We start from the raw sequence: 14,730 nt of genomic DNA, 5'->3' as shown, positions 1-14,730 counted from the left end.
CATCTTTCCATAGTTTCTGCACTGCTCGGAGTCCCTTTAATCAGTCACTTTACTCCTAAACACAGAAGGTTATAACGGAAGCTGTGAGATGAGGAGTTCACCTAGGGAAATCTCCACACTACAATGAAGATGAAAGAGGAATAAAGCAGAACTTTAGGCTGCTTTCACAGTGGGGCGTTACAGGCGCACATTAGAGCAGCCTGTAACGCAGCCCAACTCACAGCAATGAAAAATCAATGGGCTGTTCACAGTGCCCACGTTGCGTTACAGTGTAACGCTGCACGTTCAATGAAAGAGCAGCATGCTGTGCGTTATACGCGGTTTTAGCCGCGTTAGACTGTTTGCACATGCTCAGTAATGTTGTTTTATTGTTTTTTGTGTGCAGGAGAAGAAGAGGGGAGAGTCCGCTATTTTGCCTAGCCACATGGCTAATTAATATTCACTGCACTGCAATGCCGGTTCGCTTCCTGCTAGCAATGATTCATATGAATCATTCTCTGCCTGCTAGCAATGATTCATATGAATCATTCTCGGTTCTCTGCCTGCTAGCAGTGATTCATATGAATAATTCTCGGTTCTCTGCCTGCTAGCAATGATTCATATAAATCATTGCCGGTTCTCTACCTGCTAGCAATGATTCATATGAATCATTGCCAGTTCTATCGAACGAAAACGGTTCACCAAGAGCCGCATAATGTGACTCTATGTAGCGTTCACCTTTAGCACCACCATGAATTGCGTTAGGGCAACGTTATGCGACCTTAACGTCCCCTGCAACGCAACGTCCCACTGTGTAAGAGCCCTTATTCAGCATCATTCCTCTTGGCACAAGTGCTCTGATGGTGCCCCACAGAGAGGATTCAAGCAAGAATACACCATAGTACAGCCTAACACCAAACACATTGTGCCAAGATGATGGATCAGTGCTTAAGTATAATTCTGTGTTTTTCCAGTCTTGGTATAAATCAACGGAATACAAATATTTACACTGGTTTCTATTTCCAATATTTGTTTTTACCATGTTTTGTTCTGTCGTAGTCATCACTGAGTGGCTTTCTAGAATGCCAGTGTGTGAGTTCATCAAATGGTTTAGCTTGGGCCAGAAAAGTCACCAGTAGATCATTGCTAGGTAGAAGAGGAACAACAATAAAAAAAAAACATTGAAAAAGAAAATTAGATTAGGTATTTTTCCATACTATTTCACTATTGCAATTACTCCACACTGATGAAAGGTGACATGTAACCCTGATAAAGGCTACTATATAAAGATGAGATGATTCGTTTCTGCCACCTGGGATTGGGCCAAACTGCTGCAAGAATATAATTCCTGGAGATCTCTGTGGTGCCTGGACAAACTGATGTACTCAGTACAGTAACTAGTATAAAAGGACGAATACTGCAAAAAGTTTTAAAATGTAAAATACAGTATATGTGTATGCATATTTGTAAATGGATAATTTTTCCAAAGTAAATTGCACTATAATTTACTTTTTCCTTATAGCACTTTCACTGGCAGTAGGTTGTACACATCTGACAGGTTTTGGATTAGCCTATCTCCTTAAGGGGCATTCTCAGGATTTTCTTTATTTTCAAAAGCAGATTCTGCATGGCAGTTGCTTAGTTAAACTGCAAGAAAAGTGTGCAGTGCTGAGGGAGGCTGGCCAGCATCTTTGTAAAGAAATAATAATAAAGGAAATAAAGGAATAAAGGAAATACTGAAAATCCCCCACAAGGACATGGACTAGTCGAAAATCTGTCCGATTTTTATTACCTAGTGTAAGAGACAGGAGAAAAGTAATTTATAATTAATTTTACTCTGGGAAAATGTACTTATTAATATTAATTTCAATTTGTTTGTGATAGTGGTCCTAACATTAAAAATATGCTCAGTTTTATTTTACCTAACTGGTCAAATGTGAATTCAATTTAGGTAAGGAACTTTTCCTACCTTTTTAACACTGCTAAATCATTTATTATGCCACCAGCATAGTCATCAAGGATCTTAGATCTCATCGGTATAAGTCCAAGACTCTCTTTTTTCCCTCTGTGTACTTTATTGGAAAAAAAGAAAATTATATAAACATATCAAAGTTACCATAAAGATAAAAGAAAATTGCATCTTTTAACATAAAGTGAATGGGATAAAATAAAAATATTAGTCTTAATGGGCCAGCAAACCATAAAAAGCAAGCATATCAAGACTTTTGATTTCACTGGGCTCGATTCACAAAAGAGTGCTAACTCAGTTAGAACGCCTAAAAAGTTTGCACTTGCAAACATGAGTGCAAGCCACTTTGCAACCGTTTTCCCCATGCAAATTTTGCGTTCGGTTGCTAACTATTTATCGCGCGCACACGGCGTTATGCATCATGCGCAACAGGTGGACTTCGCGTGCAAACCTAATAGAGTGTATGCTTTGCACTCCCGTGCTAAGCTGGTTTGCACGTGATTTAATGCGCGCAAAGTAATGAATTCGTGTGAAAAGTCGTGTTTGCACGCAATGTCAATACTTTGCGCGCTCAAAGCTTTGCGCGCATGATAGCATGTGAAAACCTGCTTTTAGGCATGCTATCTGAGTTAGCACTCTTTTGCGAATCGAGCCCACTGGCTCTATGGTTGTGCAGAGCAGGACCCAACAATAAGTGAGATACATCATTGGAAAAACATGAGAGAAATAGAAATGAAAACTGAAAGTACAGACCCTGAACAAGCATGCAGCAGATCAGGAACTCTGACTCAGCTGACTCAGGTTTTACTGGATTAACCATATGCTTGTTCCAGGGTTTTAACTTAGACACTATGGGCTTTATTCACTAAAGAATGCAAACACTTAGCACAACAGTGAAAAGCCGCTTTGCACGTGCTAACATGCACGTAAAGGTTTGCGCGTGTAAAGGTTAGCATGCAAACGCTTCACACCCAAAGTATCGTGATCTGCAGTGACTTCACATGATAATGATACTTAGCACGCAAAGTCATTGCAGATCAAGCGAGCGGAATGTATATGCGACACGTGTAAGACTTTGCGTGCGCCGCGTTACAGCACCGCACATGTTAATGTAAGCACCATTCATAGTTTCATTACCAAACTCTATCTACTGAGCGGGCGAAACGCCATCGATTTCAATGGCATACCGCACTTAGCGCGTGACGCGTAACGCCGTTCTCGTGCTAAAACTTAGCACACGAACGGCATAAACTTTGCACGTGCAAATTACTTAGCACGCACATTTGCATGTGCAAAGCCTTAACACGTGATAACTGAGTTATCACATTTTAGTGAATCAAGCCCTATGTATGCCAGATGATCAACAGGACTACCAGGCAACTGTTTTTGTTTAAAAGGAAATAAATATGGCAGCCTCCATATCACTCTCACCTCGGGTTTCTTTTAAGTCATTGTACGAGCCTTAAGAGAGCAGAGTAAGTCAATGAAACAACTGACGATTGCACTATTTTCCTGTGAAGCTGCATATATAGCGTTAGCCTCTACCACAAAGGAGAGTCTATATCTTACATAATTAAAGAATTGGACAGTGAATGTCAAGATGAGCTAGTAAAGATTCTTGAAGACAACCAGAGTGCAATAGCTCTCACAAAGAACCCAGTTTGCCATTAGAGGTGCAAACATATTGACATTAAATTTCATTTCTTTAGATCTGTTCTAAGTGAGGGCAAAATAGATCTTGAGTATTGTCCTATGAACCAAATGGTAGCTGATGACTAAACTAACTTCAAAGTTTAAGCTACATGGATTTGTTAGTTACACTTTTGGAGCGTAAGCAGTATATGACGCAAGTGTACCAAATTATTTCTTTTTAGCAGTATAAGATAGAGTGACCAGACGTCCCGGATTGCCCAGGACGCGTCCCGGATTCGGGGTCCGCTGTCCCAGGCTTAATGAGGTCCCGGGAAACGTCCCGCTTTAAGCAGCGGGACGTCCCAGCCTTGGGACTCTGGCCACTCTCTCCTCATGAACTGGCAGCGGCGTCTATAGACGCCGTGCCAGTTCATTGCCCGCAGCCCCGCTCCAGCCTCCTCTTCCGGTTTCTGTTCCGACCCCGGCAGGTGAGCAGGGCTATGGCAAGATGGCTGCCAAAGCCCTGTACTGGAGACTATTTGTATCTCCAGTACAGGGCTTCGGGCACCATCTTGCCGTAGCCCTGTCAGCGCGGGAGACGAGCAGGAGGAAGGTGGTCCCGGGAGCAGCGCGCCAGAGGCCGGAGACTTCTGCCAGGTGAGTAAATGCTTTTTTTTCAGGTGAACTTTGCCCACATTACGTTTCTTTTCTGGTGAAATGTTTGCCCGCAGTGCGTTTCTTTTCTGGTGAAATGTTTGCCCGCATTACGTTTCTTTTCTGGTGAAATGTTTGCCCGCATTGCGTTTCTTTTCTGGTGAAATGTTTGCCCGCATTCCGTTTCTTTTCTGGTAAAATGTTTGCCCGCATTGCGTTTCTTTTCTGGTGAAATGTTTGCCCGCATTGCGTTTCTTTTCTGATGAAATGTTTGCCCGCATTGCGTTTCTTTCTGGTGAAATGTTTGCCCGCATTGCGTTTCTTTTCTGGTGAAATGTTTGCCCGCATTGCGTTTCTTTTCTGGTGAAATTTTTGCCCGCATTGCGTTTCTTTTCTGGTGAAATGTTTGCCCGCATTGCGTTTCTTTTCTGGTGAAATGTTTGCCCGCATTGTGTTTCTTTTCTGGTGAAATGTTTGCCCGCATTGCGTTTCTTTTCTGGTGAAATGTTTGCCCGCATTGCGTTTATTTTCTGGTGAATTGTTTGCCCGCATTGCGTTTATTTTCTGGTGAAATGTTTGCCTGCATTGCGTTTATTTTGTACTGACATGTTGCCCGCATTGCGTTCAGGGCCGGGCCGAGGCATAGGCTGGAGAGGCTCCAGCCTCAGGGCGCAGTGTAGGAGGGGGCGCACAATTCATTCAGCTGTCATTCCTAATTGTGTTTGAAGCAGAAAGAAATAAGAAAAGGAGATACATGGAAGTGACTATAAGCCAGATAACTAGAGATTAAGGTGTTGGGGGACCTGGGGTGCATCTTAGTCTAATAGCAATTAGTGTGTGACGGCTGGGGTGGGAGGGATGGAGGGGCACACATTGGTGTCTCAGCCTTGGGTGCTGGAGGACCTTGTCCCGGCTCTGATTGCGTTTATTTTGTACTGACATCTTTGCCCACATTGCGTTTATTTTGTGCACAAGGTGGATCAGCGCAACACCAGGCCGCCTCCGAATGGCCTCCATCAGAGATGCGCTGAGCCCCCCCAGGAACTACAAACGCACCTTGAACCCAAACAGAAGCTCTGCATATACACCAAAAGCATGGCTGTTAAGTGGGAGCAGCTGACCAAAAACGAATTACATTAGTACATAGCAAGGAAATGAGCAGCGCTACTTAAAAACAGACTAGTGCCTACCTGCAAAAGAGTGCAAGCCCCACTTGTGGGGTCGAATACACACAGAGCATACACATGACCTGTCTACCACTAGAGGAGGATGTTGGTTTCCATTAACAGCTTGCATGCAACCTATTAAGTACTCGTCCCTCCCACTGCGAAGAAGTCAATCCTCCATGGGAGGTTTTCGATTTTATTTGAATAGCCGCATCCAGGCTATGCATATACATAGGTTAGGATTTAGTTAGTGTTAGGCCCCTCCCATGGAGGATTGACTTCTTCGCAGTGGGAGGGACGAGTACTTAATAGGTTGCATGCAAGCTGTTAATGGAAACCAACATCCTCCTCTAGTGGTAGACAGGTCATGTGTATGCTCGGTGTGTATTCGACCCCACAAGTGGGGCTTGCACTCTTTTGCAGGTAGGCACTAGTCTGTTTTTAAGTAGCGCTGCTCATTTCCTTGCTATGTACTAATGTAATTTGTTTTTGGTCAGCTGCTCCCACTTAACAGTCATGCTTTTGGTGTATATGCAGAGCTTCTGTTTGGGTTCAAGGTGCGTTTGTAGTTCCTGGGGGGGCTCAGCGCATCTCTGATGGAGGCCATTCGGAGGCGGCCTGGTGTTGCGCTGATCCACCTTGTGCGCAATTTTCAATTTTCGATTTTATTTGATTAGCCGCACCCAGGCTATGCATATACATAGGTTAGGATTTAGTTAGTGTTAGGCCCCTCCCATGGAGGATTGACTTCTTCGCAGTGGGAGGGACGAGTACTTAATAGGTTGCATGCAGACTGTTAATGGAAACCAACATCCTCATCTAGTGGTAGACAGGTCATGTGTATGCTCGGTGTGTATTTGACCCCACAAGTGGGGCTTGCACTCTTTTGCAGGTAGGCACTAGTCTGTTTTTAAGTAGCGCTGCTCATTTCCTTGCTATGTACCATTGCGTTTCTTTTGTACTGACATGTTTGCCTGCATTGCGTTTATTTTGTACTGACATGTTTGCCCGCATTGCATTTATTTTATACTGACATGTTTGCCCACATTGCATTTATTTCATACTGACATGTTGCCCGCATTGCGGTTATTTTGTGCTGACATGTTTATGTTTATTTTGCGTTTATTTTCTGGTGTCCCTCAGTAACTGTTACTGCATTTATTATTTAATGGTCATAGATGGCTATGTTTGCTGCTTTGTAGTTACGGTATACTATTAGCATCACACAGTTTCTGCACACCCATGATGCAAAGTCTCGTTTGTCCACATCATGGCGTAAACACTGCTTTCTTATGCCTCGCTGTTACATCATTACGCTAGCTCCGCCCATACAATGGCATGGCCACGCCCATTTTTCGCCCCCCAGTCTTCGTCGCTGCGCGCTCCTCAGTCCTCCCCACTTTTCGCCGCCCCCCACCCTCCCCGTTCCAGGTTGGACCCACAAAAATCTGGTCACTCTATATAAGAGCAAGTGGGGATGTTAAGATATGTGATGATTTATATGTCCTTATACAGCTTATCCACTGACCTAGAGTCATATGACAATGCTGTATGTTAGTTAACCAGGAAGTGTTAAATAAAGTTTACTCAGAGAGCAGAGAAAAAAAAAAGAGAACAATGTGTTCCTTAGAGAAACCAAAGCATAGTGTTTGTGTGCAGTTTATCCTCTGTGAGGGTACGTTTCCACTTGTGTGGCGCAATTTCGACGGGAAAATCGCTGCAACGAATTCGCATGCGGTTGCGGTTTCGTTGACGTTTCTATGCAAATTATTTGTAATGGGTTATGCGAATCTGCATGCAGATTCGCTGTAGTGGAAGCGGGCCCTAAGAGATCTGCTGTAACTCACAAGATAATATTAGAAAGCTGCATCTGGCCAGTTATCCCACCTCACCAATCAAAATGGCAACATTCTCTACCCAGGTAATAAGACATATTACTGAGCTCAGAATGAGGCTTCTTTTGCACTAAAATTAATTTTGCTACAGTTTGAGAGTTGTATAAGGGCCTGTTTCCACTACACACGGATACTGGAAGCAGAAAAACTGACTACAATGAATGCCTATAGGCTTGTTTCCACTAAACGCGATTTCTCTGATGCAGATTTTCCATAGGCATTCATTGGAGTCAGTTTTTTGCATTCAGAATCCACGTGTAGTGGAAATAGGCCCTAAGGCACAGTTGACACATGTGACTAATATTATAGGGGAGTAGAAAGATATCATTCTCCTTTTTGACTCAGTTTAGGAGAAAATTTTAGGAGAAAATAAAAAATAAAAAGATAAAAGTACCACATAATCAGGCAGTTAGAAAATGCAAAAATTAAACACAAAATAAGCAATGCATTGGAACCAACCAACATCTGTTGCCTTAGCATCCTATTATCAAATGACTAGCCTTGACCTAAGACAAAACAGGCCAGTGAGGGGTATCTATATTCAGACCATTCCTGCCAAATAGGAACTTGGGGTAAGAACCTAAGATAACGTGCTAGTCTGTCAGTATCTATAATTACAAACAAACAACAAACAAACACAGAACATTTATATTGCGCTTTTCTCCTGGCGGACTCAAAGCGCCAGAGCTGCAGCCACTGGGACGCGCTCTATAGGCAGTTGCAGTGTCTTTCCCAAGGTCTCCTACTGAATAGGTGCTGGCTTACTGAACAGAAGGAGCTGAGATTTGAACCCTGGTCTCCTGTGTCAGAGGCAGAGCCCTTAATCAGTACACAGTATTACCATACAGTATTACCATACATCAACCCTCTTTTCAAACTGGGACAAAGGAAGGGAAAAAGATTTCAAAAACGTTGCAATTGTCCATAAAGTAGCAAAGAGGAAGGATATATACGGTAGGTAAGAATATATCAGTAGGCCAGCACGTATTCAGCAAGGTGTCTCTAACATTGCTACTGCCTACTGAGCACACTCCAGTGACTGCAGCTCAAGCGCTATAAGTTTGGCAGGAGAAAATTGCAATATAAATGTTATTTGTCTTGTCTATATACTATATATAGCCTATTAAAGGTTTTGAGAACCACAGGGTTAGAAACAAGAAGCAGAGTCAGTACTGGGTAAGGCTTAATATCTTCATCGGTAATACACTAGATTTAAATTTTTCGTACACCGAGGGATGTGGAAGGAGTAAAATAAAAACGGCAAACATTTTAGCATGTTCTCTTGTTTTTCCTGCTAGGCAGGGCTAGACTAGGCTGCATGCACATCTAATTCTGGATACATTTTCTTTCATTCAATTCAGTATGACGGCATCCACTTGTAACCAAACTTTTTTTTGTAAAAAATAACGAATTTAAACTTATAAACTGTTGATTTATCATATTTCAAATTGTTACCAATTATTGTTTTCTCTGAAAGTAAAGGTGTTGATGTTGTTCGAAGCTGACATGATTGCAACTGTTTTATGCAGCTCAACTGAAGTGTTCTGTCCCAGATATGCTGAAACACCTGATAAACATCCTTTCCATAGTCCAAGTTCCCATCTGTAACAGAATTTCAAGGGTTAAAAATGATGTCCTATTAGGAGTGAGAAACATTAACATCTCAGTATTTTGATACATTTTAAAAATAGGACAAAAGCAATTCAGATATATTAGTAAAGATGCCACAATAGACTGTGGAATCCGGGCCGGTTCTCTCATGAAGCAAGGTGAAACCACTGCATTAGGTGCAGAGATTACAGGGGCAGCATGTCTGTACTGTGTGTTTATACTTACAGCATGCAGTCAGAGTAGGAGGAGAAGCGAAAAGAGAGCGAGCAAGGGGAATAGATCAACATTGGGGAAAAGCAGTTTGTTGTGCTGTGTGAGGAGTCTGAGTGAGGAGGGGGGAGGAAGGAGAGCAGTAGTGTTTTATTTGACTTGTACAGCAGTAGGGGAAGGTGGCACGGCTGTCCAGACTGAGGAGGATGGCCAACTAGCTGAAAGTGAGCAGTTTGTTTGTCATAGACTCACAGCCAGCCAGCCAGTGTGTTATTGTGTTGAGCTGTAGCATGTTATGTCTCAGGTTGTTGCATATGCTCCCTTGCTGACTAAGAACATTAAATGAAGCAGAATAAATTGTTTGGCGCTGTGCGATTGTTCCAAATCGGGAAGGGGAGGGGCGGCGCATCCTCATAAGTTTGGCTCAGGCAGCAAGAAGTCTACAACCGGCCCTGTGCGGAATAGAGCGAAGCAAAAGGAATTTCCATTCACTCCCCCCTTTTTTTTTTTTTTTAACTATCCATTTTGGTGTGTTTCTTTTCTTCTTGCAATCTATATATATATAAAATCGGATGTTTGCGTGTGTGTGTATGTCGCCATGACTTGAAAACGCCTTGACAGATATACATGCAGAGTCCTTATTACATGGGATGATATGTTCTCTGGGGTTCGCTCCCCCCTTGCACACCTGGGTGGAACCTTCTACAGTCGGCCATTGGGTGACTGAGGTTCAAATTCACTAAAGGGGGTGGAGCCACAAACAGACAATCAGATTTCTTTACTGCATAAACTGCTTCCATATACTCATTTTCTTTGCCAGGAACCCGAAAGCTCTCAAACCTGGTCATTGAGTGACTGTGTGTCAAGGTTACAAAAAGTGGGCAGAGCCAAATCCAAATTTAACTGGGAAAATGTAAACTGCAGCCATTCTTACACTGTTAATGGCAGGGTTCTCAAACGTTGCACAGTTGGTCACTGGGTGACTGGGATTAATATTCAAAGCCTACAAACGCTATTCAAAATTCACCTATTGATTTTCAAGGGGAAAATGTAAATTGCTGCCATTCTTGCACGGTTAATGGCATAGGCCTCAAACCTGCTGTAGTTGGTCATTGGGTGACTGGGGTTCAAATTCAAAAAAAGGTAAGCTCATAAACTTTGTCATTGAGTGACGGTGTGTCAAGGTTAGAGAAAGTAGGTGGAGCCAACAGCAACCAAATAAATACAGCAACCAGCAACCAAATAAATACACGAGCAACACCAGGTCATCAGCTAGTAGCAAATTTGGCAAAACAGAAGAGGTTTGATGCATGTAACTGCTGTAATATTGCTGTACGCAGATAGCGCAGGCAATATTACTGTTACTACTGCCAGCAGGTTACCGCAAGTTACACTATTAGCCACAGTACTCGTGTGAGCATTGCTATGGTAACGACATTACTAACAGGCATTACCATAGCGACACTTGCAGTACTTGAGTACCGTGGGTCATGCTAATAGCGTAAGTCGCAGTAACCTGCTGGCAGTAGTTATGGTAATATTGCCATGCGCTGTCTGTGCACAGCAGTATTACTGCAGTTACACCAACCCCAAGATTGATGGAGGATCTCTTAGACCAATGTAGTTATTCAGAATGTCCCCCTTGTTACCTGGGAAATAAACTATACCTATATGCACTGTTAAAGGATCTATCAAACTCTTATACTTATGCTTTGAAGCAGCTAAGCATGTGGTATTCTTTTATTTTAGCAGCAGAACATTTTATGTGCATATTGGGATGGAGAAGTGGGAAGGGAAAGTCCTTGTGTTCTTCTCAGGGGAAAGTCACAGCGGTGTCATTGCTTAAATCATGCCTGAAAACTACGAGTAAAATATGGTTACATGATGATCTGAGAAGCCACTGGAAACATTGAAGGACCATAACCTCAAAAAGTAGAAGTTTGATGGCTAATCATTTTAGAAATGAAACAACAAAATTTGTCAAAACTGACAAGATTAGCTGCATGCTTGTTTCTGGTGTGATTTGGTCACTACTGTAGCTACTACCGGTACTACAGACCAGGCAATGAGTATTGCTTAACCCCCTGGCGTTACAATAAAATTGCCAGGGGGGGGCGGTGCAGCACTTTTTAAAAAAAATTTTATTTTTTAAATCATGTAGCTAGCCTAACGCTAGCTACATGATAGCCGTTGTGCAGCGGCATCCCCCCTCCCCTTCCGATCGCCTCCGGCGATCAGAGCAAACAGAAAATCCTGTTCAGAATGGGATTTCCTGTTTGGCTTCCCCCGTCGCCATGGCGACAATTGGGATGACGTCATCCACGTCATTGCGTCGGAGGGAGTCCCGATCCAACCCTTAGCGCTGCCTGGCGGTGATTGGCCGGACTGCGCTAGGGGTCTGGGGGCGGGGTGGTGCGGCGTGGTGGGTAGCGGGCAATTGGCGCAGAATGGCAGCGATCGGTTTGTACACGCAGCTAGCAAAGTGCTAGCTGCGTGTAACAACAAAAAATTATGCAAATCGGCCCACCAGGGCCTGAGAAATCCTCCGGGCACTTTCTGCGCGTGTGAGTGAAGTCATGAAGGACGTCACGCTCATGCGCAGAGAGTGCCCGGCAAACAGAGCGTGATATAGGACGCGCTCCGCCGGGCAGCGCAGGCGTACTACTCCGGGTCAGTGCGAGCCGGAAGTAGTAAAAGCCCCAGGGATTTGGAGATGTTCGCCGGCGAGTAAAAGCCCCAGAGATGTTCACCGGGCGAACAGTTCGCCACATCTCTAGTCCCCGCCCGCGTCCCTTCCCTCCAATCAGCGGGGAGGGAAGGGACGCGGGCGGGGACCGGAGCTATGCAGGAGGCTGGGTAGCCGCGAGAGTGACATTACATAGGTAAACACAGCCCTCTGCGACACGCTGCATGTCGACAGTGCAGCTGTGATTTACGGGGGCATAGCAGAGCGCAGGGGGGGCCTGGGGGGACACTACATAGCAACAGAGGCTGGGCTGTATAGGCAGACCCAGCCTCTGTGTGTGGATATCTTTCTTAGAAACCACCTCGGGTTCTCTTTAAGAGGAATACATTTAGAAGCTTCCTTATACCTCTCACTTCAGTTGTCCTTCAATGTTTCATACATAACTAACTCGTAAAGGCTATTTAAACTTCTGATTTCTGAGCCATCGGATGACGTGAACATGATATGTACATAGATATAGTAAAGGTATGAGTACACAATGACATATTGTATGATATAGTCAGAAACACTTACCAGAGAATTCTTCTTTTTCATAGCAATAGGCAATGTTTTTCAATAACAAGTCATCACTGAGATCAGAGATATGATTCCAGTTTACTGGACCATTCAATGCTTTGGAATGATCTCTTAGAAGGCTTAATGTAAAGGCTTCACATCTTTTTTGCTACAAATATGAATATGGTTATTAATATAAACAATCCACTTAAAAGGACACTATCGATTAACATGTTTTTTTTTCAATTGAGATAGGAAATGTTTGGGAAATGCTGCTAAGTACTGGTGTATACATTTGACTGCTTATCTATTTAATTATTGTTATCTAATTCTTTTCACATTTTTCTGACAGACGTCTGCTGAAATTCTGATGGCAGGCTCAGCCATGAGGGGAGGGCGGGTTTCCCTTTACAGTGCGTCATTAACTCTATGGGCTCGATTCACTAACCAGTGATAACTGAGTTATCATGTGTTAAGGCTTAGCACGTGCAAACTAGGGTGCTAAGTAGTTTGCACTGCAAAGCCTTTGCTGTTCGTGTGCTATTGTAGCACACGTATGGCGTTACACTGTGCGCGCATTGTGCGCTACGCCATTACACTCCGTTTGCGTGCATAATCAGCCGCTTCGCGTGCTAAGTATCCTTAGTACGTGATGTCATTGCTTATCACGCCACTTAGCATGTGAAGCAGCTGATTTTGCACGTGAAACACTGCGCGCAAACTCTTATGTGCATATTAGTGCATGAAGAGACAGTTAGCATGTGCTAAGCGGCTTTTCACTGGCGTGCTAACGCTTAGCATGCTTTAGTGAGTCAAGCCCATAGTGTGCAGGAAGCTCAGTCAGAGACAGGCAGAGCTTTCTCTCACAGAGAGCCGAGGAAATGTATGTTATGTGCAACATACACATCTGTAATACTGTTGTGTGTGAAACCTGATACCTGTTCAAATAATCTGTTTCAATATTACACTGTTCTTAGCATGTCAGACTGCAGAGATTCATACAGATTCATACCTCTGCTAATGACACATTCCAAACGTAGCTAAAATCTGCACACAATGAATTAAAGCTTTTGCTTCTGAGATTTTACATGATGAATAGTAGGAAAATGTTAACACAGCTACTTAGAAATTATTTGTATGTTCTCATTTTAGAACACTTGGGCATTGATAGTGTTCCTTTAAGTCAGCATATTAAAAACATGCTGCACATTTGCGCACACAGCAGCATTTGAATCCTGAATCAAAACCATTATGTGTAGCTCATGGGCTGCTTGATATTATATTCCATCTATCAAGTGTAGTTTATAGAAAGCAGAAAGGCAATACTCACCAAATTTATAAACCGTGAAGCAGCTGTGTTCCACTTAGCATTTATAATCCGAAATTTTGCCCTTTGGGAAAGTGGAACAACAATCATTACAGCTTGACTAAGGCACATCATTTTACATAAGTCAGCCACTTCCTCTGCTTCCAAGAATGTTTCATCATCCTACATGGAATATAATGACAAGTATAATATATTTACTGTACATGTGATCATTCCTGTGCACAAATAACATGCCTTTTTTGTATGCAGCAATGAAAAATGCATATTTATCCAAACAACATTTTTAAAGATTATATAAAGGCCTAAACAAGAAAATATGATGTCACAGTTACATGACCATGAATTATAAAGTAATTCTATACACCAACTTTTGATTACACAGCATCTGAATTAATAACTTAAATCATGTAGTTGTATGGTCTCACAAGCTCTTCAAAAGTGAGCCTGTTTAAACAAGTATGACAAGACAAGACATATAACATTTATATTGTGTTTTTTTTCCTGGCAGACTCAAAGCACTTCAGAGTTGCAGCCACCTAGGCCAAGGCCTCTCCCTTCCCATATTTCAGCCATGCCCTCAGTTATTCTTCACTTTTCTTTCCTACTTGGGAACCGCAGCCTGGCTCCATCAAACACAGCGTCTGTTGAGTTAATAAACTCTCCAGCTCCGTGAATACATGGGGCTAACCCCTAGTTGTGTGCCACCCCAGCATCCATACCACCAGGACGCATCTCCCTGACAACCAGGCTCATGTGGTAAGTAAGTAGCCCTTGGGGAAGACTCCCCAACACTGCTACTGCCTACTGAGCGCACACTAGTGGCTGCAGCTCAAGTGCTTTGAGTCCGCAAGTAGTAAAGCGCAATATACACCTTCAGAGTTTTGTCTTGTCTAGCTAATGGGTTGTGTAACTGTAATGACGTGTTATATCAGATGTGCCCAGGAGGGACTGGCATGATGGCATCCATCCAGCCAATAATCCATCTGAGTACTTTCATATCTCCACTAGTTGCACTTTATTTTATTACAGATAGGGACACCAATGGT

General features: G+C 43.1%; 1 protein-coding gene across 1 annotated transcript in view; it reads right to left on the bottom strand.

Moving 5' to 3' along the window:
* The window catches only part of LOC137563181 (probable ATP-dependent RNA helicase DDX60), a 231,692-nt gene that overhangs the window by 180,932 nt on the left and 36,030 nt on the right, over window positions 1-14,730 (bottom strand). The window contains exons 7-11 of the mRNA XM_068275363.1: window positions 13,688-13,846; window positions 12,376-12,526; window positions 8,751-8,897; window positions 1,949-2,051; window positions 1,019-1,125 (exon numbers count right to left, since the gene is read on the bottom strand). Coding sequence (XP_068131464.1) covers window positions 1,019-1,125; window positions 1,949-2,051; window positions 8,751-8,897; window positions 12,376-12,526; window positions 13,688-13,846 — 667 coding nt within the window. The remainder of the gene's footprint in view (window positions 1-1,018; window positions 1,126-1,948; window positions 2,052-8,750; window positions 8,898-12,375; window positions 12,527-13,687; window positions 13,847-14,730) is intronic.

Source organism: Hyperolius riggenbachi, chromosome 1 (genome assembly GCF_040937935.1).
Source record: "Hyperolius riggenbachi isolate aHypRig1 chromosome 1, aHypRig1.pri, whole genome shotgun sequence".
Lineage (NCBI taxonomy): Eukaryota > Metazoa > Chordata > Amphibia > Anura > Hyperoliidae > Hyperolius > Hyperolius riggenbachi.
The sequence above is the reverse complement of the archived record's forward strand: the minus strand, read 5'-3'. Positions and strand labels throughout refer to the sequence as shown.